Here is a 25,315-nt window from a genome sequence, read left to right as displayed (position 1 = left end):
ATAAATTTGAAGAATAAATATCTAATCACTTGACATATTCTGTTAAAATACTTTTTTACCTTGGAATTAAAAAAAAAAAAAGGTCTTATTATTTACCTGGGGACATGTTCACCATAGATTTGCAGATGATTCTTCTGGAGGTGAAGAGATGATAAACTCTCATAGCCTTCAGTATTTGAACTTACATCCTCTTCAAGGTTTTGATTAGGTAACACAGTTGATGCACTACCATCAGCCATGACCTAAGGGACAAAGTGTATAAGCAGCCAAAGTGGGTGGGGGGAATGCCATAAAGCTTACATATCTGCTGGTCCAATTTGAGAGAGCAGACAATCTTTTCATATACTCAGAAAATCAGAGATGTTTACTTGCAAGGCATTTTCTCACTAAATATGAAATAATGCATAAACTTGCATTAATAAAAGTGAAAACTTAAGAGCACATCTCTAGTTATAATCCACACCTATGATGTGGAAACAAACTGAGAGACAAAATGTAACATAGTCAGAGGCAGAGAAAGGTGACTCACATGGGGCGGGGACTCAAAACCATATCCTCTGAGGATTATTTAAAGGAATTGGAATTTAAACATAAAGGAGAGGATATTTATATGACGTTGTTAGCTGCCTTCAGGTTGTCCTCCAACTCATGGTGACCTGATGTACAATGGGATTGAACCATTTTGATCCATAGAGTTTTCACTGGCTAAGTTTTAGAAGTGGATCTCTAGGCCTTTCTTCCTAATCTGTTTTAGTCTAGAAGCTCCATTGAAACTTGTTCACCCTTACAGCAACACTCAAGCCTCCACTGACAAACAAGTGGTGGCTACACATGAAGTGCAGTGGCTGGGAATAGAACCTGGGTCTCCTGCATGGAAGGCAAGAATTCTACTCACTGCTTTACTCATATGATTGTTGTTGGCAGCTGCCATGGAGTCCATTACCACTCGTGGTGAACCCATGTATGCAGAGTAGAACTGCGCTTTCGTAAGCAGATCACTAGGCCTGACCCAAGGCAGGGTTCGAATTGACAACCTTTCAGCTAGTAGTTGAGTGCTTAACCATTTGATCCATGTCTTACAATATTTAAAAGACAATCACATGGGAAGAGGCTTACCCTTTGTGATTCCTAGGACAGTGTTAGGACTCATGAGTAGGTGACATATGGAAACGGACTTAGTACCAATATCAGAAAAAATGTTCTAGCCATCAGAGCTGTCCAGATATGCCATGGGTCTCTTCAGAAAGGAGCGTGGGTCAGGCTAAAGACCACTGGAGGAATGTCCAAGAGGAGGGACAAAGCATGCAAGAATGCTTGGATTGGACGACCCATACATTTCAACGCAGAGGGTTTTGGGCTTAAAGTTTCTACTTCAAATTTATTGTAAATTGAAATTTGTTAGCAGCCTGACTTCATGCTGTGAACAAATCTCATTTAGTTAACAAAGAAAAAATAAGGTGGATCAGTGCTTGTCTGTGTACCAAGACAAAGCTGGGACTCCAAATTTGTGGTACAGCTCCAAATCTAAAAAAATAATTTCTCTACCTGGTAGCTGACACATGAAATTCTTCTGTTAGGTAAGGTGTGAGGTGGGGGGAAAAGATAAAGAGAGCCTAGAGCAAGGGTTGGCAAATGTTTTTTTTTTTTTTTTTTCTGTCAAGAACTAGATAGTAAATATTTTAGTGTTTGCTGGCCATAGAGTCTGTTGCAACTATCATGCAAAAGCAGCTATAGATAATATGTAAACAAATGAGCATGGCTGTGTTCCAACTAAACTTTATGTAGTAACACTGAAATTTGAATTTCATAATTTTTATGTCGTGTGATATTCTTCTTTTTCTGATTTTTTTCCCCTACTATTTAAAAATGTAACCTCCCTCAAAAAAAAAAACCCACTGCCATCAAATCGATTCTGACTCATAGCGACACTATAGGACAGAGTAGAATTGCCCCACAGAGTTTCCAAATGTAACAAACTATACAAAAACAAGTGGCCACAGGGCTGTGATTTGCCAATGCCTGGCCTACAAGCGGAGTTCCTGGGTGGTACAAATGGTTAAAGTGCTCGGCTGCTAACTGAAAGGTTAGAGGTTCAAGTCCACCCAGGAGTACCTCAGAAGAAAGATTTGGTGACCTACTTCTGAAAAATCAGCCATTAAAAACCCTATGGCACACAGTTCTACTCTGATACACATGGGATGGCCATGAGTCAAAATCAACTCACCAGCAACCGGTTGGTGGCCTAGAGGTAAGGGGATAGTCATGGTGCAGATGGATAGAAGAACAGAAGATAAAGCTCTAGCATGGAATAGCCGAGCACCTCTTCAGGCTTTCTACCTCCCCAACTGCAGCCCAGCCTGAATTCTCATTAATTGATATTTCTGACCATGAACTCTGACTGATCAACAACCTCATCTGCTGCCCCATGTATCTGCTCTCACTTCAGCCTTAGTACAAACCATTCTTACGTCATTCCTTTTTGTCGGCATTATTTTTAATATCTGCTTATGTTTCTTCCTTTCTGTTCTGATGATTTATTTGGCTTTAGCATTTCTATCACCCCAACTGGTGGGCTTGCCCTCCCCTGTGGAAGCACATTTGAGAATCAAAGAAAAGAAACTAACACTCATTATGGTTTGCCCAACATCTTGGCAGTAAGTGAATGATTAATCCCAAGGGAATTAAGGTAAAAAGCTGTGGAAGCTGTCTGGTGTGAAATATCTCAAAAGCAAAGTCACAGACTCTCTCTTCATATTAAAAATTCACTTTACCTGGAAAGTGTTTCCCTCAGGATCCATGACCTCACAGACAACCTCTGATGTGTGCTTCATGATGTACCTGCTAGCTCTCAGCTGTTCACGCTTTTGGAAAGGATGGTATATATCACTGCTTGATTCATGGCTATATATAGCTGAACAATCTCTATCAATATAAAGACAGCCTGTGTTTGGAGGTAACACCTGGAAGGGTAACAGAAAGGGGGAATTTAAAAAAAATTCTTGTTCAATTTGAGAGACTTGGAAAACCATTTTAGGAAAAAAGGTTAATTTTTTTTTTTTTTTTATAGATCCTAGCCACAAACTTAGTGCTTACTGAAAGAAAGCATTATCCAAGAAAGGATTTAAGGTTTAGGAAGGACTACGTTATATGGAGACAAACTGAATGACCAAGGTATAATTTCTCCTGTGTACTCACATTTTACCTACTCATTTGGGTGTCTCTTCTAAGTAATTGCCCTGTGTCCTTTTATTTCAGATATTTCATATATTTTGACTGAGGTGAAGACACTTAGCCTTATTCAAAATATTTGGTTTCTTTATGTTCTTGGGCAAGAACCATCTCCAAGAGGGTCAAAAGCCATAGGACAAATGCCCTCAGAAGTTCTTACTTGTTGTCACTCCTCTGACACTATCCTAGAGTAATAACTTCTGTATAAGGATGTCTGGATCAGATAGACCATTTTAAAATTGAGATATAACCCACATATTATAAATTCATCCTTTTAAAGTGTACAATTCAATGGTTTTTAGTATATTCACAATGTGTAAAACCATCACCACTAAGTTCAGAACATTTTCACCACCCAAAAAATAAACCCTGTACCATTAGCAGTCACTCCTCATTACCTTCACTGCCTAACCCCTGGCAACCACTAGTCTACTTTCTTATCTTGATGGATTTGCCTATTTTGGACTTTTCAGATAAATAGAATCATACAATATGTAGCCTTTTGTGTCTGACTTCTTTCACTTAGCATAATGTTTTTAAGGTTCATTCGTGTAGTAGCATGTATCAATACTTCATACCTTTTTTATGAACAAATAATACTCCATTGTATATCCATTAATGAGTTGATGGACAGTTGGGCTGTTTGTATAGTTTTGCTATTATAAATAATGCTGCTATAAACATCTGTGCACAAGTTTTTGTGTGGATATCCCCCCCCGGGGGTGTATACCTAGGAATGGAATTGCTGAGTCCTACGATAGCTCTATGTTTAACTTTTTAAGCAACTGCTGCACTGTTTTCCATACTGGCTGTACCATTTTACATTCCTACCAGCAATATATGAGGGTTCTACTTTCTCCAAATCCTTGGTAATACTTGTTATTGTCATCTTTTTTATTATAGACATCGAAATTTGCATTCCCTTAATGGCTAATGTTGTTGAAAATCCTTTCATATCCTTGTTGGCCATTTGTGTATCCTCTAAAGAAATGTCTATTCAAATCCTTTATCTATTTTGTAATTTAGTTATTTGTCATTTCATTACTGAATTGCAGGAATCGTTTATATATTCTGGACACTAGGCCTTATGAAATAGAATACATAAAGATTGATATCCTAGGCGTTAGTGAGTTGAAAAGGGCTGGTATTGGCTGTTTTGAATCAGAAAATCATATGGCCTGCTATGCTGGGAAGGACAAATTGAAGAGAAATGGCATCACATTTATAGCCAAAAAGAACATCTCAAGATCTATCCTGAAGTACAATGCTGTTAGTGATAGGATAATATCCATATGCCTACAAGGAAGACCAGTTAATACAACTATTATTCAAATTTATTCAACAACCACTAATGCCAAAGATGAGGAAACTGAAGATTTTTACCAATTTCTGCAGTCTGACATTGATCAAACATGCAATCAAGATGTATTAATAATTATTGGTGATTGGAATACAAAAATTGTAAACGAAGAAGGATCGGTAGTTGGAAAATATGGTCTTGGAGATAAAAACAATGCTGGAGATCACATGACAGAATTTTGCAAGACCAATGACTTCTTCATTGCAAATATCTTTTTTCAACAACATAAACAGCAACTATACACATGGACCTCACCAGATGGAAAACACAGGAATCAAATCAACTACATTTGTAGAAAGAGATGATGAAAAAGCTCAATATCATCAGTCAGGACAAGGCCAGGGGCCAACTGTGGAACTGACCACCAATTGCCCATATGCAAGTTCAAGTTGAAGCTGAGGAAAATTAGAACAAGTCCATGAGAGCCAAAATACAACCTTGATATTGAGTCCACCAAGATGGTGGATATTGAGTCCATCCCAATAATAGATTTGATGCATTGAACACTAATGACCAAAGACCGGACGAGTTGTGGGATGACATCAAGGACATCATACATAAAGAAAGCAAAAGGTCATTAAAAAGACTTGAAAGAAAAAAAAAGAAGACAAAAATGGACATCAGAAGAGACTATGAAACTTGCTCTTGAATGTAAAGTAGCCAAAGTGAATGGAAGAAACAATGAAGTAAAACAGCTGAACTGAAGATTTCAAAGGACAGCTTGAGAAGACAAAGCAAAATATTATAACGAAATGTGGAAAGACCTGGAGGTCTTTAGGAAACCAAAAAGGATAACATCCTCAGTATTTCTCAAGCTGAAAAAACTGAAGAAAAAAATTCAAGCCTTGAGTTGTAATTTTGAAGGATTCTATTGGCAAAATATTGAATGATGCAGGAAGCATCAAAAGAAGATGGAAGAAATACACAGAGTCACTGTACCAAAAAGAATTGGTCAACATTCAACAATTTCAGGAGGTAGCATATGATCAAGAACAGATGGTGCTGAAGGAAGAAGTCCAAGGTGCACTGAAGGCACTGGCGAAAGGCAAGTCTCCAGGAATTGACAAAATACCCGTTGAGATGTTTCAACAAACTGATGCAGCACTGAAGTGCTCATCCTTCTATGCCAAGAAATTTGGAAGACAGCTACCTGGCCAACCGAGTGGAAGAGATTCATATTTGTGCCTATTCCAAAGAAAGGTGATCCAACAGAATGTGGAAATTATCAAGCAATACCATTAATATCACACATAAGTAAAATTTTGCTGAAGATCATTCAAAAAATGGTTGCAGCAGTACAGAAACTGCCAGAAATTCAAGCTGGATTCAAGAGAGGACTTGGATTTTTGTTTTTTTAACTGACATGTAATCCTCACAACTGGACCCATAAGCAACATCATCATAAATGGAGAAAAGATTGAAGTTGTCAACAATTTCATCTTACTTGAGTCCACAATCATCAGGAAATCAAATGACGTACCGCACTGGCAAATCTGCTGCAAAAGACCTCTTTAAAAGTTTAAAAAGCAAAGATGGCACTTTGAGTACCGAAGCCTGACCCATGATGTTTTCAATCACCTCATATGCATGCGAAAGCTGGACAATGAATAAGGAAGACCGAAGAAGAATTGATGCCTTTGAATTATGGTGTTGGCGAAGAATGTTGGATATACCAAGAGCTGTCAGAAGAAGAAATGAGTCTGTCTTGGAAGAAATACAGCCAGAATGCTCCTTGAAAGCAAGGTTGGCAAGACTTCATCTCACATACTTTGCTTGGTAAAGTACAGGGTCAGCGAAAAAGAGGAAGACTCTCAAAAAGATGGCTTGACACAGTGGCTATAACAATGAGCTCAAGCATAACAACGATTGTGAGGATGGCACAGGACTGGGCAGTGTTTCATTCAGTTTTATGTAGTGTCGCTATGAGTAGGAACCGACTCCAAGGCACCTAACAACAACAGGCCCTTATCAGATATGTGGTTTTCAAATATTTTCTCCCATTCTAAGGATTGTCTTTTCACTTTCTTGGTGATATACTTAGAAACACAAAAATTTTTATTAAATCCAATTTGTCTATTTTTTCTTTTGCCTCTTGTGCTTTTGGTGTCATATCTAAGAAATCATTACCTAATTCAAGGTCGCAGACATCTTTGGCTATGTTTTCTTCAAAGACTTTCTATTTTCAGGTCTTACATTTGGATCATTGACGCATTTCAAGTTCGTTTTTGTGTATGGTGAGAAGTAGAGTTCACTTCATTTACCATATGCTGAAAAGACTATTCTTTCCCTATTGAATTGTCCTGGTATCTTATAAAAAAACCAATTGGCCATAAGTTGATGGTGAATTTACTCTCATTTTTTTCCATTGATCTATGTTTATCCTTATTCTAGTACCACAATGTCTGAATTATGGTATATTTGAAATTGGGAAGGGTTAGTCATACAATTTTGTTCTTTTTTAAAGATTGTTTTGGTTACCCTGGGTCTCTAGCATTTTCATGTAAATTTTAGTATCACCTTGACAATTTCTTCAATAAAAGCAGTTGAAATGTTTATAGGAGCTTTACTAAATCAGTAGATTAATTTGGAGGGTAATGCCATTTTAGTAATATTAAGTCTTCCAATTCATAAACATGAGATATCTTTTCATTTATTTAGGTCTTCTTTAATTTCTTTCAGCAGTGTTTTGTAGTTTCAGTGTACAAGTCTTGCACTTCTTTTGTTAAATTTATTCCTAATAAAATGGAATTTGAAATTAAATTGTTTAATATTATTTTTGGATTGTTCATTGCAAATGTATAGAACTACATAACAAAAAATCAATTTTTAGATATTAATATTGCATCCTGCAACCTTGATGAACTTGTTTATTAGTTCTAATAGGTTTATGAGTGTGTGTGTGTAAATTTTCTAAATATACGATCATGCCATATGCAAATATAGTTTTACTTCTTTCCAATATGGATGTCTTTTATTTATTTTTCTTGCCTAACTGCCCTGGCTGGAGCCTTAAGTAAAATATTGAATTGAAATGGTAAAAGTAAACATCCTTGTCTCATTCTTGATCTTAGGGGCCAAGCATTCAATCTTTCACCATTAAGCATGATGTCAGCTGTGGATGTTTAGGAAGTTTCTTTCTATTCCTCGTGTATCAAGTGGGTAGTTTTTAATCAAGAAGGGGTGTGAAATCTTGTCAAAAGCTTTTTCTGCATGTATTGAGATGAGCATGTGTTTTTTTGTCTTTTATTCTATTAATACCGTGTATTACATTGGTTGATTTCTGTATGTTGAACAACTTTTCATTGCTGGAATAAATCCCACTTGGTGATGGTGCATAATCTTTTTTATATGTTTCTGGATTTGGTTTATTAGTATCTTATTGAGAATTTTTGCATCAATATTTAAATGGGAGAATGGTTTGCAGTTTTCTTTTCTTGTAATAACTTTTCTGGTTTTTGTATCAGGGTAATACTGGCCTAATAGAATGAGTTGGGAAGTAGTCTTTCCTCTCCTATTTTTGAAGAGTTTATGGAAGATTGATTATGGTTAATTCTTCTTTAAATGCTTGGTGGAATTCACCAGTGAAGCCACCTGGGACTGAGGTTTGCTTTGTGGGAAGTTTTTTTTTTTTTTTTAAGTTACAGTAGAAGTTTGCCTTATGAGTTTGAATTGTCTTTAATGAGGTCCCTGAATGGTATAGTTTGTGCTTGACTACTAACCTAAAGGTTGGTGGTTTGAACCCACCCAGTGGTGTTACCGAAGAAAGGGCTGGTGATCTGCCTGTAAAGACTACAGCCAAGAAAACCCTATAGAGCAGTTCTATTCTGTAACACATGGGGTCACCACAAGTCAGAACTGACTTGGCAACAACGGGTTTAGTTTTTGTTTTTTAACATAGTCATTTACAGCATTAATCTTCCTTCTAAGTAAGCTTTTGTTGTACTCCATAAGTTTTGGCATGTTGTGTTTTCATTTTCATTCATCTCAAAGTTATTTTCTAAATTCCCCTTTGATTTCTAATTCATTGATTATTTAGGAGTGTGTTTAATTTCCGCATGTGTGTAAATTTCCCAAATTTATTTCTGTTATGGTTTTTAATTTTATTCCATTGTAGTGGGAAAACATACTTTGAATGATTTAAGTCCTTTTAAATTTAGCGAGTGGTTTTGTGATTTAGCATATGATGTATCCTGGAGTATGATCCATGTGTACTGGAGAAGAATACATATTCTTTCTTGTTGACTGGAGAGTTCTATATATGTCTGTTAGGTCTAGTTGATTTATTGTATTGTTCAAGTCCTCTATTTTCTTTCTGATCTTCTGTATAGCTCTTCTAACAATTACTGAGAGTGAGATATGAAAGTCTCTGACTATTGTTGTCACATTGTCTATTTCTCACTTCAATTCTGCTAGGTTTTGCTTCATATGTTTTAGTACTTGTTGTTAGACACATATATGTTTATAATAGGTATGTGTTCTTGATGGAGTAACCCTTTTATTATTATAACATGATATTTTTAATATTTCATATCTTTTTCTCTGATAACATTTTATCTTACAGTATGTTTTGTCTAATATTAGACTAACCACTCCAGCCCTCATTTTGTTACTGTCTGCATGCGTATCTCTTTCCAGCTTGTAATTCCATTTGTGTATTCGAATCTAAAGTATGTCCCTTGTAGACCGCATAGAGTTGGGTCATGCTTTTTCAATCCATTCTTCCAATCTCTGCTTTTTGGTCAGAATGTTTAATCCATTTACATTTAATGTACTTCCAGTGGGGTAGGATTTACATCTGCCATTTTCTATTTGTTTTCTATACATCTTGTCATTTTTCCCCTGTATTTTTTTTTTTTATTCCTCTATTACTGCCTTCTTTTGTGTTAAATAGTATTTTAACACACTTTTATTCTTTTGTCATTTCTTTTACTCTATACTTTTTAGTAATATTCTTAGTGCTGCCCTGAAGATTACAATTAATTTCTTAATTTATAACAGTCTAGATTGGATTAATATCAACTTAATTTCAATAGTACACACAAACAATGCTCCTGTTTAGGCCCATTCCATCTTGCCTCCTTCATCCTATTAGTGTCACGAAAATTATATCTTTATATGCTATAATCCCATCAACACACTTTTATAAGTGTTGCTTTATGCAGTTGTCTTTTAAATGAAAAAGAAAAAAAGTGAGTGACATCACATGAAATGGCAGAATAAGAAGCTCTAGAGGTCAGTTCCTCCCTCAAAATAACTTTACTAGAAAGAGCAATTGAAACCAACTATTTTGGAACTCTGGAGCCTGAATGAACACTTAAACCAGTCGGTGGAGTTCTTGATAAAGGGACAGGGCAACTTTCCTTCCAGGAAGTTTACCTGGAAACATCTAAATCGAAGCCTACAGACTCAATCTGGCAAAAATAGCATATCCTTTACTAGATATTTCCTTTTACTAACCTGAAAGCCAGTTAGAAAATAAAGTTCCACAATTTGACAAAACTGTCCTACTCAGCATTTATTATAAAGCTTGCCTCTTTCAACCGATATAACATGCCATAAGTAGAGGATAAACCACCTTGTGTTATGACATTTGTTTATGACACTGCTAATAAAGGGCTCTTGAAGTCCTTTTCAGTAGTACTGTTATAAATGATTTTTTTACATTTCCATATCTTCCTCAAAGGAATCACTTAGGCTAAATCAGTCTCATATAGAAGAGTAGTTAGAAAGCTTATTCCAGCATGTGTTTGTTTTCATGATTCAAAACCCCTTTGCCCTTATAGTTGGAACCATTAGGGCTTGGTGGGATCTTAAAAATAAGGCAAAAGCAAGCCTCATCACAGAATCTTAACAGATTCTAATGATGTCTGCTAGGACATATGGGGCTAGGATATGGATGCTTCCAACCTGGCTAAAAAATGGACATTCAGAAGTTTAAAAAAAAAAAAAAGCACCTTCTTCCGGGTTGTGCAAATTATTAAACATGCTCAGCTGCTAACCAAAGGGTTGGAGGTTGGAGTCTACACAAAGGCACCTTGGAAGAAAGGCCTGGTGATCTACTTCCATAAATCAGCCATTGAAAACCCTATGGAGCACAGTAGCCACTCTGACACATGAGTTCATCATAAGTCAGAATTGACTCAACAGCAATTGGTTTTTTTTTTGGTTCTCCAATTGCAACATTTCACAGTCATCTCTCAATTTCAGCATCTTCCTTGCCTCATAACAATCTAATTAGATGAAAAGGGATTAGAATAACAGTATTAGGAGAGATAGGAGAAATAAACTGCCTTCAGTAACTTTCACAGTAACAAATGTTTGTTAATGAGGTTTTATCTATTATCTTCTTGGCTCTGAACTCTCAGTATTTTGTGACATTCAGTGTGACATTTTGGTCTTGGCTTCCCTGCTCCAGCAAGTGGAAAGGCAAAGTTAAAAATCCTCCCAAGACTGAAGGGACTGCAGGCTGACAAGGGGTGATTGTCTTTAATAGGGAAGTACACGATGGTGGAGGGAGGTACGTGTAGTGCTCTCCTCCCTCCTTCCAAGGACAAAGCTTTGCTTCAGCTAGGCAAGCTGAGCTGCCCTCCTCCATACACACCGTATGCTCCCTCCCACCTCTCCATCTACTCTGAGGGGATTAGGGGATTAGGTAGAGTGGGAATGGACTGGAGAGTAAGAATGAGGATAGAGGTGGCAGGAGATGAAGCTGGTCTGGTAGGCATGAGCCAGGTTATGAACGTGCTTATAACACTCACAGTGGCAGCATATAAGGGACCCTCTGCAAATATGTTTTGGTTCATATATTTGATTCAAAGGTATTAAATTCTTTATAAAACAAACAGGGCAATGTCTTTCTGAAATGACTTGTAAAAAGAGCCTTCACAGATAAAAAGAGAATGACAAGAGAAGTGTATTTTAAGATCAGGTAAGAAAAAGAGACAATAGCTGTCTACATTGCAGGGCTTTCCATTGCCCTGAGAGGTGGGCTTTTCTTAGCAGAATGGATACTTATCTTTGGCCCTCCTCATTTTTCTCCTACACCTACCTGGTATGTTCCCTGTGGCTTTGCGATAACAGACGTTCCATCCCCAAAGGTGGCACAGCAGCTACTGTCCTCGCAGTTGGTGATGACAGTGGCATAGTGTGAGCTCTCTATCCGCACGCACTTCACCTGCCTGGTGACACTCTGAAGACCTTCGGCTATGAGCAAATGCAAGGTTAGCAGATCTGCTGGGAGGCATTTGTTGGGAAACAGGCCTCAGCCTGCTGATTCTGCGGCTGTCTCCTGGCTGGGTGGCCCTCCCGTGGAAATAACACAATTGGAAAGTAGAGACCAAGTGCTGAGAATTCCACAGGGTTAGAGTGTGGCCTACTCTCTTTGTCATTTTAGAGGAAATCTTTGGACTTAATTTAGTGTATTGTCTTGTTCTCACTACTTTTTCTATTTTGAGAAATTTAAAACATTCGGAAAAGCATGAAATATAATTTGACTACTCATGTATCCATCAATCAAAATTTATACTTGGTAACATTTTGCCATATTTCCTTAAAAAATTTTAATACATATATATGAAAAAAATTATAAACTTGAAATTCACTTTTATCCTTATCTTTGGGTTTATTCCCCTCTCTCACAACCCATTTTTATCTTTTATAAAATATATGTACGAAATATTTTAAGTATGCTTTAAATTCACATAAATTATGTATTTATGTATCATTCTACACCTGCTTTTTTCACTTAACAATGTTTTGAGACCTCTGACCACCTTGACAGGAGCACTGGTGGTACATAGTTAAGTGCCCGACTACCAACCAAAATGTTCAAACCCACCGGCTGCTCCATGGGAGAAAGGTGTGGCAGTCTGCTTCTGGAAAAAGTACAGCCTTACAAACCCTATGGGGTAGTTCTACTCTGTCCTATAAGGTCGCTATAAGTAGGAATCAACTTGACAGCAATGAATTTGGAGCCATCTTAATGTATGTTGTTTGTATATATGTCTGTGTGTGCATATTCCTTTCAACTGCTATATAGTATTCTTTTGTAAGAATATACAACATTTTATTGTTTCTATTCTGCCACTGATGAACATTTACATTTTTTCCAATATCTGAATTTTATACCTGGTACCTTGAGGAACACCCCTGTATTTGCTTGTGCAAATACCATATTTTTATGCAATTAATGCACGCATCATAATTTTTGCCAACTGCACCCTCCTTCCACGAAGTATTTTCATATTAGCATAATGTGCTTATGAAAATACCTTGCCTGGGGAGGGTGTGGTTGGTAAAAAAAAAAGTATAATGCTTGTGTTATTTGTGTAAAAATATGGTACGTAAGAGTTTCTTTATACATATACTCAGAAGTAGGGTTAATGTGTCATATGGTATGCACATTTTCAATTTACTAGATATTTTTAAACTATCCTTCCAAATGGCTGTTTTAATTTCCACTCTAGTCAGTGCTGTGCGAAAGTTCCCCTTTTTTCACTAACTTTCCAATTTCGTTGCACTTAATTTGGCATTGCGGCATTTAATGCACTAAGCAAACTTTGGTGTTAAAGAAAACAGAGTCAAGGGGATAACTTTTCTCTAAAAATCTTGTTTAAATTTGGGTTAGGAAGGACAGTAGGCTTTTAGGTTATCTGAGCAGGTTCCAGTTAATTAGCAGCTGCAGCTTTCTTTTCACACATACAATCTTCCTGACAATGAGGGGCACGCTCAGATTTAAGGAAGACCTATAGGTGGTCACCTATTTATGCAAATGAGATGCCTTAAGGATCCAAAGAAACAAGTCTGAGGGATGATGTCCAGGACAGTTAGGGCACAATTATTAGCTTTTAATCACCATCAATCTGGACCATAGAACTTTAGCGGTGAAAATTCGAAAGACGTTATTACTCTCCATCAGCCTATCAGAGCCATCATCACTCCAGTCTCTACTGAGGATAAAGACCATAATAAAAGGTCCTCTTAGACCCCACTTTGGAATGCATAAATTCTACTTGATTGACATCATTAAAAAATTTTCTTCTTATATGTGTGTTCAACAATAGTGAGGATTCTGTGTTAAAGATGTATAAAATACTGTCAGAGTCTTGAAAAATTAAACTTACTTGTTTCTTGATCATCTGGAGGAATACAATCTTCATAAACTTGAAAGAAGGTTGTGATTCTGGTGCCGTCAGCATGATCCACTATACGAGTACCATCTTTCTTCTCAACGATGACCACTTTGTCTTCTCGAGTTGTCATAACCTGAATGTGTGAAGGCAGAGCATTAGCATTTGGCCAGGTGGTTAGTCCTAAGTGTGCTTATTTTTGTGCCCCACTTAAGACAAAAATGGTACCATCAAAATCCTGACTATCAGTGAAAGTTTTATCTCATAGACCCGATCTAATTCTTGCAAGAAGTCTGGGAAGCAAGAAGCGGCATCCCCATTTCGCAGATGAGGAAACTTAGGCTTAAAGATGTTAAGAAACTTGCTCAAGATCATTCAACAAGTAAGAGCCAGACTGGTATTTGGATTAAGAGCTGACAGGCTTCCAAGCTGGTGCCCCTTCTACTTCAGCATATTTGTGAGTAAAAAGTTAACATCAGGACTGGGCTGATCCAGGTCTATCTGGGGAAATGACCATAGGTCACATTTCCTTGGAAACGGAGTTGAGATAAATGTGGTATCTTTCCTGCTGTAAAGCCCCTGATCTGCAGGACTGACCTGGATGGGGAGAACTGTGGATTCACATGCAAATCTTGGGCCTAATGTCATCAAAATAGTATGTCATGGATTGAAGTGTGTCCCCCCAAATATAAATAATATTGTAATTATAATATAATAGATTGGGGAGGATTTTAAGCCATATTAAGGATTTTGGATTTTATCCGAAAAGCGAAAACAGCACTACTGAAGAGTTTTAAGTATGTGGGCTAGAATAGGAATCACGGAAAAATTTCAGTTAGAACTGGCAAGTGCTCCAATCTGAAAGAACAGTCAGACAGGTCCTTAAACACTAGCTAAATCATTGACTATTTGGAGCTGTAAATCCACAGGTGTGTGTGTACATGTGGTGGACATGGAGACATGCAATTCAGATCCCACTTCAAGAAAGAACTTGATTATCTCCCTCATATGAGTAAGAAAACCTAGCTTAGAAACCTGCCCTAAATCATATGTCTAATCAGGAGTGGAGTGTGACTAGGGCTCAAACCACGTCTGCCTCACCCCGAGGATGGTGCCTATTCCTCTAAAATGTGTTACTTCTTGTCAGGTGTGGGAAAAAACACATCCATTTTCAAGTTCGTCTCCAATGGTAATGTCAGATTCTTGGTCCTATTTGCATGGTGGTTAAGCACACAGGGTCTGGAACGCAGCCTTCTGAGGTCTGCATTTTGACAACTACTGAGCTGTGTGATCTTGGGCAAATTACTTAACCTTCTCTGAAACCTAGCTGCCTCATCTGTAAAATGGAAATAACAATTGTTTTGTGTGTGTGTGTGTGATAATTAAATGAGTTAGTATGCAGAAAGCACTGAAAACACGGTCTGGCACCCAGTGAGTACTCAGTAAATCATTATTATTATGTTGGTGCTTGGTGTTTAACTCACGCTTGAGTCCAGACTTTTGGATGTTGGCTTATGCTTCCATAATGGTGGTAGAGATTAATAAGAAAGTTTAAGAGTTGTTAAATAAAAAATGTTGATTAAAAAAATACCAAACAATTTACATCAGGGACTAAATTTAGGAGACTTATTTGAAGTGATCACAAACAAACAAAAATCCAGCTTCCTGAGATGTTTCGTACTTTGAGTCTCACAGAAAAAATGACTAGCAAACAAGGTAAGAAATTCTGAAATTACTTCAGAAGTAGGCTGAAGAAGAAAGGAAAACATATTTGGCTGGAAGATGTAATTCATCTCAATAGCAAGCAGATATTTGGCCTGTGACCAGCAGCACATGGTTATAAACAATGGTAGGAGTCCAGAAGCTAGAGATGAGGCACCCTGAAGAAATTCTGCATCTTGTTTAGATCCAGAGTGTGCTGGGAAGCTTCATATATGATGTTAGAGGGATAGCTGAGGAATGGGGGGAGCTGTTTTTAGTCACCAACAACTCACTCTAATTCTGGCTCTACCATCTCCTACATACGTGCTCTTGACCACATTACTTAATTTGCTGAGGCTTAGTTTCCTCATCTGTGTAATAATATCCACTGAGGTGAGGACTGAATAAGATAATGTATGCAGACTTCCTAACTGAAAGCCTGGCACATAGAAGTTTTGATTAGCTATCACAATCAAAATCTTTTTTTTTTCATACCACTCATTTGCTACCTATTGTTATGCTACAAATAAAATCTTTTTTATGGTTGCTCTGTGGTATTGAATTCTTCAGTTAATTTGAGCATGTCTTAACTCCTTCCATACACCCTAAGTTTCTTGAAGTCAAAGATCATGAACACATTTCTATTATTCATTGCAAGTGAACATAAAGAAGCAGGAATAAGGCACAGCCTTCTAGAAGATATGATATATACACAAATACATTCAATGTAAGGAAATACATGACGTCATTAATCATATATGTCTTAAAAGTGGTATAGAAAATTTGTGACCTGCCTCTTAAAGAATTTTATGATATACTGTCTAGAGCAAAGGATAATGAAGGAAACCAGACACAAGGGAAAGATTAGTCCAAAGGACTAATGGGTCACAACTACCACAGCCTCCACCAGACTGAGTCCTGTACAACTGGATGGTGCCCAGTTACCACCACTGCCTGCTCTGTCAGGGATCACAATAGAGGAACTCAGACACAGTGGAAGAAAAATGTAGAACAAAATTCAAACTCACAAAAAACAGGCTAGACTTACTGATCTGACAGAGACTGGAGAAACCCTGAGAGTATGGCCCCCAGAAGCCCTTTTAACTCAGTACTGAAGTCACTCCTGTGGTTCTTCCTTCAGCCAAAGATTAGACAGGCCCCCCAAACAAACAATAATACATGTAGCTCAACCATCTATATAAGACTAAATGGGCACACCAGCCCAGGGGCAGGGACAAGAAGGCAGGAGGAGACAGGAAAGCTGGACAAAATGGAAATGGGGAACCCAAGGTAGAGAAGGGGAGAATGTTTGACACATCGCAGGGTTGGCAACCAATGTCACAAAACAATATGTGTTTTATTGTATAATGAGAAACTAATTTGTTCTGTAACCTTCATCTAAAGCACACACATGCACACATATTCACAGAAGAATTATGATACATTATGTTGGTCAGATAAGCCACATGATGTTTTAAGATTTGAGAAGATAAATCCATCTATCCATCTATCCATCCATTAATCCACCTGTCCATTACATAACAAATATTTATTGAAAATTTATTGTTTGTCAGGCACTTTCTATGTGCTGTTTCAGGACTCTAGTGATTTAAAAAAAATTGCAATAATAAAATAGTTTGCCATACCGTTCCATTGACAGGATCTGTGGCCTTAAAGGACAAAAGCGGGGTCAGGTCTGCTATTCTTTCTAATCCTTTGGTGCCAATCCGATTTCCTTCAGGTGTGGTTGTAAACCAAGTGCCTACGTGAACCTCCACAGGAGTCACTGTTTGCGCTGTCTCTGGGGGAGGTTCATGGATTTCATTCTTATGTGCCACTGATGACTGATTTTTGTGACCTTTTCCTGTGGAAGTCCAAGTAAAATTAAATACAACAATATGACTATAACATCAATTATATAAATCATTAAGTTTTGATACAGTGAATACTATACCTCAGACGTTATGGCATAGGCAGTACTAGCTGGTATTTCATCAATTAAATTATTTCTCAGCAAAAAAAAACTATCAAGTTATGACTATCTGAATATTGGCTGGACTCCTGTCATACACCCTAGTCTCCAACGCATACGTACAGGTACAGAACTGTCTATGGCACAACAATATCTATTCTGGTCAATTTCTGTATACTTCTGAGTCTTGCTTACATCTCTCTGGATCTTAGATTTTGGGTTCTGTACCCTGGTTTTTAAAGCTTACTTTTCTCCCCATATATTTGACAAATACTCATAATTTCTCTTTTGACTTACTGGACTCTGGAATTTTACTAGATTTTTAACTCTTCATTTCCCTAATTTTATCATTTTGTTAGCCATAAATAGGAAACACCTTCCTTCATTCCTAGATCTGGAGAACTTTACTTGCCAGGCATATCTATAACCTGTCACTAGGGAAGAGGAATTTGTACAATTTAATTATGACTTTGCACCATTTGATACATCCTCCTCTATCTCCTCCCCATCCCTTTGGAACAGAAAAATGGAACTGAAGATACCTTCACGGAATTTAGTTAACTGTATCTCAATACTTCTATCAAGGTAGGTTTACTACATTTGCATAATGATGAGTAATCTGTAGATGATAATTGCTGGTGTTATCAATCTCAGTGATGAAGTAAACTCAGACCCAGAACTGAATTGCAAGAAAACACGATAAAAGATTGTTAACTCCAGGAAGATTTTAAATTCAGGGCATGGATCTCAGCTTACAATGCACACTTAAATAATGGGGGCAGGGAGGGTGACCAGTGAAGCTAAGCCTGTCCATTTCCCTAAGGTTTCATTTAGGTCCATTTACATTTCCAGAGCATTGATGGAGAGCAAAAATAGTGTCACTTTCAGAATAAGTTGAGAGAAGATCCTCCAGAATGGGTAGCACGTGTTTCAAGAATTATTTTTCTACTTTCTTCCTTTTCTTTTTCTTCCTCTGCTTTGTCCTTCTCTTCTTATTTATTTAATTATTTTTTTCAAGACAGGTAAGCTATGAAAAGGCCATTCCAGCACATGCAATGGCATAATAAATAGAACAGTGTTGAGGAATAGCAGGGTATTTGCAGACAACTACTAGCAGGCCAATGTAACTGGAGGACAAATTTCAAGCAGATTTTGGTTGAAAGAAGAGACTGTAAAGGTAGGCACTGGTTAATTAAGCAGGCCTCTATGGTACGTTAACCTGGACTTTATCCTATAGGTGATATTTAGAAATTAAAGAGTTTTAAGAGTGATAGTGATGTGGGTAGATTAGTTAGATTTTTTTGCAGGAATGTGGAGAATTGATAGTAATGAAAGCAAGCAAAGCAGTTAGGAGGTTATGGAAGTAGTAGAAATGAAAGACAGCAATAAAGATAAACAAGTATAGTTTTGGTACAGTGTAGACTGAGGGACAAATTTGAACATAAAAGGATGAGGATGGATATGGGAGGTGAATAGAAGGAAGAAAGGGTGACATACAGATATATATATTCTGAAATCTTAACTATAATTTTCCATTTTTAAGTACACAGGCCAATGAAGCAAAGAGAACTGGTCAAGGGTAAGACCAATGGCAAGAGGAAAGAAACAGGCAGTTTTAGCAACATGGCAGACTAGATATTCAGGATTCCACTGAATAACTAAAACAACTGGATAATATCTTTTAACAATCTTCTTGAATGCATTTGTGATCTGTTTAACTATGAGTAAGGTCAACTCAAGCTAAGGACTGATTAAAATTGAGAACCCCCCCAAAGGTACAAAAATAGTACTGAAGCTGGCTTTAGCCCTGTGGGTCTTTGTCAAACTGGGTGATTTTGAGCATTGGTTTTCCCAACCTTGTGGGACTTAGGGAGAGATGAATGCCAGAGCCTGCCCAAGCTGGAGGAGAGTTTAAATAAGAGCACTCCAAAATTTCCCACCCAAAAAGGATATTCCCTTGGACTAAGGACAATTATTAATAGAAATAAGCCAGTCCCTTCTCCCACTAGGACTGCTAGAAAAGTTGCCAGTGTTAAAACTTGGTGCTAAGCAGGGAGGGCAAAAAGTCCTTTGAAAATGTACAACCATAAGCAAACCCTTAAGTAGATTTGCAGCTAAAATCCACATTGCTTGGGTGGCACCCCCAGAAGTTCCTTAAATTAATAATTTAAAGTAGTCTGAGACTATTGGTTCTCCAAACACCTGCAAAAATCATTTCTGAAACCAATATTCTTTCTGAAGAAACTTACCTTTACACCAGGTCCAAAGAATTTAGAGTTAAAGCACTAAGAAAGAAATGATTATTTCATAGTCAAAAATCACTGAAGACACAATAAACAAGGAACTTGACGTGAGAGCCAACAAAAACAACAGAAAGTAGAATTATTTAGATATTGGCATTAGCAGACACAGAATATAAAATATGTGTGCTTAATATGATTCCAGAAATAAAAAGGAGCCTGGATATATGACTAAAGAGAAGGCAGTTTGGAAAAAGAAAAAAAGAGAAATTTTAGATAGGAAAAAATAACTGATTTTAAAAAATTAACACAGGTTTAACAGAAGATAAAATTCAGTTTAAAAGAGAATTGAAAGACAGAACTGAAGAAATTACTTAGAATGAAGCTCAGAGAGTTAAAGGAATAGAAGCAATGAAAGAGAGGTTAAAAAGACTCTAATTTATGTTTAACTGGAATTCTAGAAGAAGAAATGGATCAGAAACAATATTTGAAGAGATAATGATTGAGAACTTTCCAGAATCAGTGAAAGAAACGAATGAAGAGATTCAAGATGTCAAATGTATTTCCACTTAGATAAATAAAAAAATAATCCACACCCCTAGTTAAATCATATTGAAATTATAATAAATGAAAGATAAGACTATTTTAAAGGGAGTTTATTTTCAAAGAAGCAACAGTTAGACTGACAGCCAACTTTTTAGCAGGAATATTGGAAGCCAGAAGCATATGAAGGATTATTGTCAACATACTGAGGGGAAACATCTGTCAATCTAGGATTCTATACCCAGTGAAATTATTTTTCAAGGATGAGGACAAAATAAAGACATTTTCAGAAAAACAAATATCAAGAGAGTATGCCTCTAGCAGGTCCCAACCACTGAACTCTTTTTTCAAAGAATGAACTTCATGCAGAAGGAAGACAAAAGTGCATGAGGAAGGCCTGAGATGTAAGAAGAATTGTAGAGAAAAAGAAACTGACTATGTGGATAAATATGAAGAAGCATTAACTATACAAAACAAAGATAATACAGTTTCATAAAGGCAAGATGGTAATTAAATATATGACCATACTAGTATAAAAGTCAGGGGAGTGTAATTCAAATTAGTTTTCCAAGGTCCAAGATGTTTTTGGAGGAAGATAAAGGGACTGATTAACTAAAAACTTTGCTATATTATGTATGCATGATAAAATTTCCAGGGCAACATACAAAATGAATAGAAATATTTGAATATAACTTTTAAACTGGTAGAGAAAAAAAGGGACAAGAAAAAACAATCAATCCAAAAGAAGGTAGGAAATATAAAAAATCCAAACAGATCAGTCATGAAATATAACCAAAAAAAAAAAAAAAAAAGCAAAGCTGTTGTGGTTGAGTTGATTCCAACTCATAGCGACCCTATAGGACAGAGTAGAACTGCCCCATAGAGTTTCCAAGGAGTGCCTGGTAGATTTGAACTGCCAGCCTTTTGGTTAGCAGCCATAGCACTTAACCACTACACCACCAGGGTTTCCAGTCATGACATACAGAAAGCAAAAAATAAGATAAATGTATCCAGATATATTTGTTATTCAATAAATGGACCAGTTGAAAGACAGAAATTATCTAATTAAATGCTGAAAATATTCACCTATATGCTGCTTGCAAGAGACATATTTAAACATAAACCACAGAAAATAAAATAGGAGTGTGAAAAATTAAATTGTGAAAGTATTAAATAATAGCAGATATAGCTGTAAAGCAAAGATGTTACTTTGGAGACTAAGGTATGCCTGACCCAAGCCATGGTATTTTCAACTGCCTCGTATGCATTCTAATGCTGGACAACGAATAAGGAAGACAGAAAAAAAATTGATGCTTTTGAATTATGGTGTTGGAGAAGAATATCGAATATACCACGGACTGCCAGAAGAATGAACAAATCTATCCTGGAAGAAGTACAACCAGAATGCTCCTTACAAACAAGGATGGAGAGACTACGCCTCACATAATTTGGACATGTTATCAGGAGGGACCAGTCCCTGGAGAAGGACATAATGCTTGGTAAAGCAGAGGGTCAGCAAAAAAGAGGAAGACCTTCAGTGAGATGTATTGACACAGTGACTGCAACAATGGGCTCAAGATCGTGAGGACAGGACAGAACAGAGCAGTGTTTTTTTCTGTTGTACATAGGGTTGCTATAAGTCAAAACTGACTCAACAGCACCTAAAAACAACATGTAAGAGTATAAATAAAATGGATATTAAAACAAACAAAAAAAGAATTCTAGAAAAGTCATTGCAGAATCATAAAAGGTAATTATCAACATTGAAATACAATGATTCTAAATTTGAAAGCACCTAAAACCATCGCCTCAAAATACATAAAGAAAATCTGACAGAACTATAAGAAAGGCAGAATCGCCTCAGAAATAAAGATTAAATTATGAGGAGCACAGGGCGGAACAAACCGTTCTATCCTTATAGCAGGACATTTAAATATATTCTGTTAAATAAATTAATATAGTAGATTTAAAAAATGTGTAAGGATGTAGAATAAAGCCAAGCTGATGGCCATCGAGTCTATCCCAACTAATAGTGATCCCATAGGACAGAGTAGAACTGCCCTGTAGGGTTTCCAGGGCTGTAAATCATTACGGACACAGACTGCCACATCTTTCTCCCAAAGAATGGTTGGTGGGTTTGAACTGCTGACCTTTTGGTTAACAGTCAAGCACTTTAACCACTGCACCAACAGGGCTCCTTGGATGTACAATAGGAGTTGGCAAACTTTGGCCTGTGGGCCAAGCATGACCTGCTGTATGTTTTTGTACGGTTTGTGGAGCAAAAATGCTGTTTTACATTTCTAAATGCTTGAAAAAATCAAGAGTAATATTTCATGACAGATGAAGATCATGAAATTTAAAATTTAGTTCAATAAATACAGTTTCTTTGGAACGCGGCCATGCTCATTTGGCTGCTTTCACGCTGAAACGGCAGAACTGAGTAGTTGTGACGGAGGACATATGGTCCACAAAGTCTAAGATATTTACTACCTTATCCTTTACAAAAAAGTTTGCTGGACTTGGATATAGAGCTGGACATACAACCAACAAGTTTTGATCTAACAGATATGAAAACAACAATGTATCCAAATAATTATAGGAAATATGTTCTTTTTAAAGCACATACAGAGCTTAAAAAGGATAAAATAGAAAAACTTGACCACATATGAGGCTATAAACCATGTTTCAAAGAATTAGTTAAAAATCAATTATAAAAACAAACTAGAAACACCCTACACATTTGGAAATTTTGAAGCAAGTTTAATTAGCTCATAGGTCAAAGAAGAAGTCATAAGGAAATCAGAAAATATTTAGAACTGAGAAATAATGAAAAAACTAAGTATTGAATCTTGTGGGATGGGAGAAGTACTTCCAGAATGGCAGAGTAAAGGCCGCCAAAAAACCTGATCCTCCACCAATGCAGTGAGAACGCTGGAAAAAAATTGTCCAAATTAACTTTTTCCAAACTCTGGAAATTAAGCAAATGATTGCAACAATCCAAGAAACTATTCAAGAAAAATGGCTGAATCTCAATAAAAACAGAGGCTTTGTGATGTTATAACTTGCCCTACTCCCACCCCTCCTATTCCAAGTTCTGCAGTCACCTTGCCTCACAAGCACAGGAACTGAAAACCAGCAGCCTAGCAGTCACTGGAGGGAGCACGACAGGCTTGGAACACTCCCAGGAAGCCCCATTTGCAGAGAATTGTCATTATTTGATCTGTCTGGCAACTCCCTGGAAACCCTGGCTTTGGCCTGACTCAGAACTCAACGGCTATTTTTTGGAAGTAGGTTGCCAGGACTTTCTTCTGAGGTGCCTCAGGGTGGACTCCCACCTCCAACCTTTCATTTAGCAGTAGCACCCTGGGACCCCATAATAATGATAAAAAATGAAAATGGTAATGGACATTTATTCAGCTCTTGAAGACTATTAAATCCATTACATATTGAAAGGCTTCCATCTTTACCTTTCTTGGTGATGACAGTCTCAGATGGCACTGTTTCTGATTTTTGCTGAGAGAATGAGTCCATCAAATCTCCATTATGAGGGCTTGCTGGCATTTCAGGAGGAGAACAAATAGGACCTGAATCGGGGCTACTGCTCACAGCTCCATCTGCAAAAAGAATCTGAAGGAAAATAAACATTTCTCAGATTCTCAGGAGCGAGGAAGAGACTGGTTAACAATAAACACCATGTGCCAAATTGAAATGCATTAAAAATAATCCAAAAGAGAAAAAATATCATTTGCAGGTTCCCAGCCCCAGCATTACAAAGCATATTATAAAAGAGTGGATTCGGAACTCAGAGACGATAGCTTAATAACCAGCACCATGTTTTCCATTTACCTTCCTTTTCCTTTCCATTTCCTGCCTTTTGTTGGATTGATTTGAGTTTTACTTTTTTTGCCCCATTCTTCACCCTTCCTGTATGCAGTTGAGAAATTATCAATTTTATTTCAATTGTCCTGATGTTGTTGTTAGGTGCTGTGGAGGTTCCTACTCATAGCAACCCTATGTACAACAGAATGAAACACTGCCCAGTCCTGCGCCATACCCACAATCATTGTTATGTTTGAGCCCATTGTTACAGCCACTGTGTCAATCCATCTTATTGAGGATCTTCCTTTTTTCTGCTTGCCTTGTACTTTACCAAGCATGATGTCCTTCTCCAGGTTCTGATCTCTCCTGACAACATGTCTAAAGTATGTAAGACATAGTTTCCCCATCCTTGCTTCTAAGGAGCATTCTGGTTGTACTTCTTCCAAGACCGATTTGTTCATTCTTTTGGCAGTCCATGGTATAGTCAATATTCTTTGCCAACGCCACAATTCAAAGGTGTCAGTTCTTCTTCAGTCTTCTTTATTCATTGTCCAGCTTTCACATGCATATGATGGGATTGAAAATATCATGGCTTGGGTCAGGCACACTTTAGCCTTCAAGTCTTTGCTTTTCAACACTTTAAAAAAGCCTTTTGCAACAGATTTGCCCAATGCAATGGTCTTTTGATTTCTTGGCTGCTGCTTCCTGTTCATTGTGGATCCAAGTAAAATGAAATCCTTGACAACTTCAACCTTCTCTCCATTTATCATGATGTTGCTTATTGGTCCAGTCGCGAGGATTTTTGTTTTCTTTATGTTGAGGTATAATCCATACCGAAGGTCTTTGATCTTCATCAGTAAGTACTTCAAGTCCTTTTCACTTTCAGCAAGCAAGGTTGTGTCATCTGCATAATGCAGGCCGTTAATGAGTCTTCCACTAATCCTGATGCCCTGCTCTTCTTCATATAGTCTAGCTTCTCGTACTATTTGCTCAGCATACAGATTGAATAGGTATGGTGAAAGGATACAACCCTGACGCACAACTTTCCTGACTTTAAACCACGAAGTATTCCCTTGTTCTGTTAGAATGACTGCCTCCTGATCTCTGTACAGGTTCCTCATGAGCACAATTAAGTGTTCTGGAATGTCTATTCTTCAAAATGTTATCCATAATTTGTTATGATCCACGTAGTCGAATACCTTTGCATAGTCAATAAAATATAGCTAAACATTTTTCTGGTATTGTCCGCTTATGGCCAAGACCCACCTGACATCAACAATGATATTCCTTCTTTCATGTCCTCATCTGAGTCTGGCCTGAGTTT

At 37.2% G+C, this 25,315-nt stretch overlaps 1 protein-coding gene across 2 annotated transcripts in view; it reads right to left on the bottom strand.

Annotated features, from left to right (window-relative positions):
- The window catches only part of SPAG17 (sperm associated antigen 17), a 259,459-nt gene that overhangs the window by 38,413 nt on the left and 195,731 nt on the right, over window positions 1–25,315 (bottom strand). For both annotated transcript variants that reach the window (XM_064282366.1, XM_003409619.4), the window contains exons 28-33: window positions 23,640–23,799; window positions 17,064–17,281; window positions 13,711–13,852; window positions 11,637–11,791; window positions 2,772–2,960; window positions 97–242 (exon numbers count right to left, since the gene is read on the bottom strand). In XM_064282366.1, coding sequence (XP_064138436.1) covers window positions 97–242; window positions 2,772–2,960; window positions 11,637–11,791; window positions 13,711–13,852; window positions 17,064–17,281; window positions 23,640–23,799 — 1,010 coding nt within the window. The remainder of the gene's footprint in view (window positions 1–96; window positions 243–2,771; window positions 2,961–11,636; window positions 11,792–13,710; window positions 13,853–17,063; window positions 17,282–23,639; window positions 23,800–25,315) is intronic.

The sequence above is a fragment of the Loxodonta africana genome, chromosome 3 (assembly GCF_030014295.1).
Source record: "Loxodonta africana isolate mLoxAfr1 chromosome 3, mLoxAfr1.hap2, whole genome shotgun sequence".
Taxonomy (NCBI): Eukaryota; Metazoa; Chordata; class Mammalia; order Proboscidea; family Elephantidae; genus Loxodonta; species Loxodonta africana.
The sequence above is the reverse complement of the archived record's forward strand: the minus strand, read 5'-3'. Positions and strand labels throughout refer to the sequence as shown.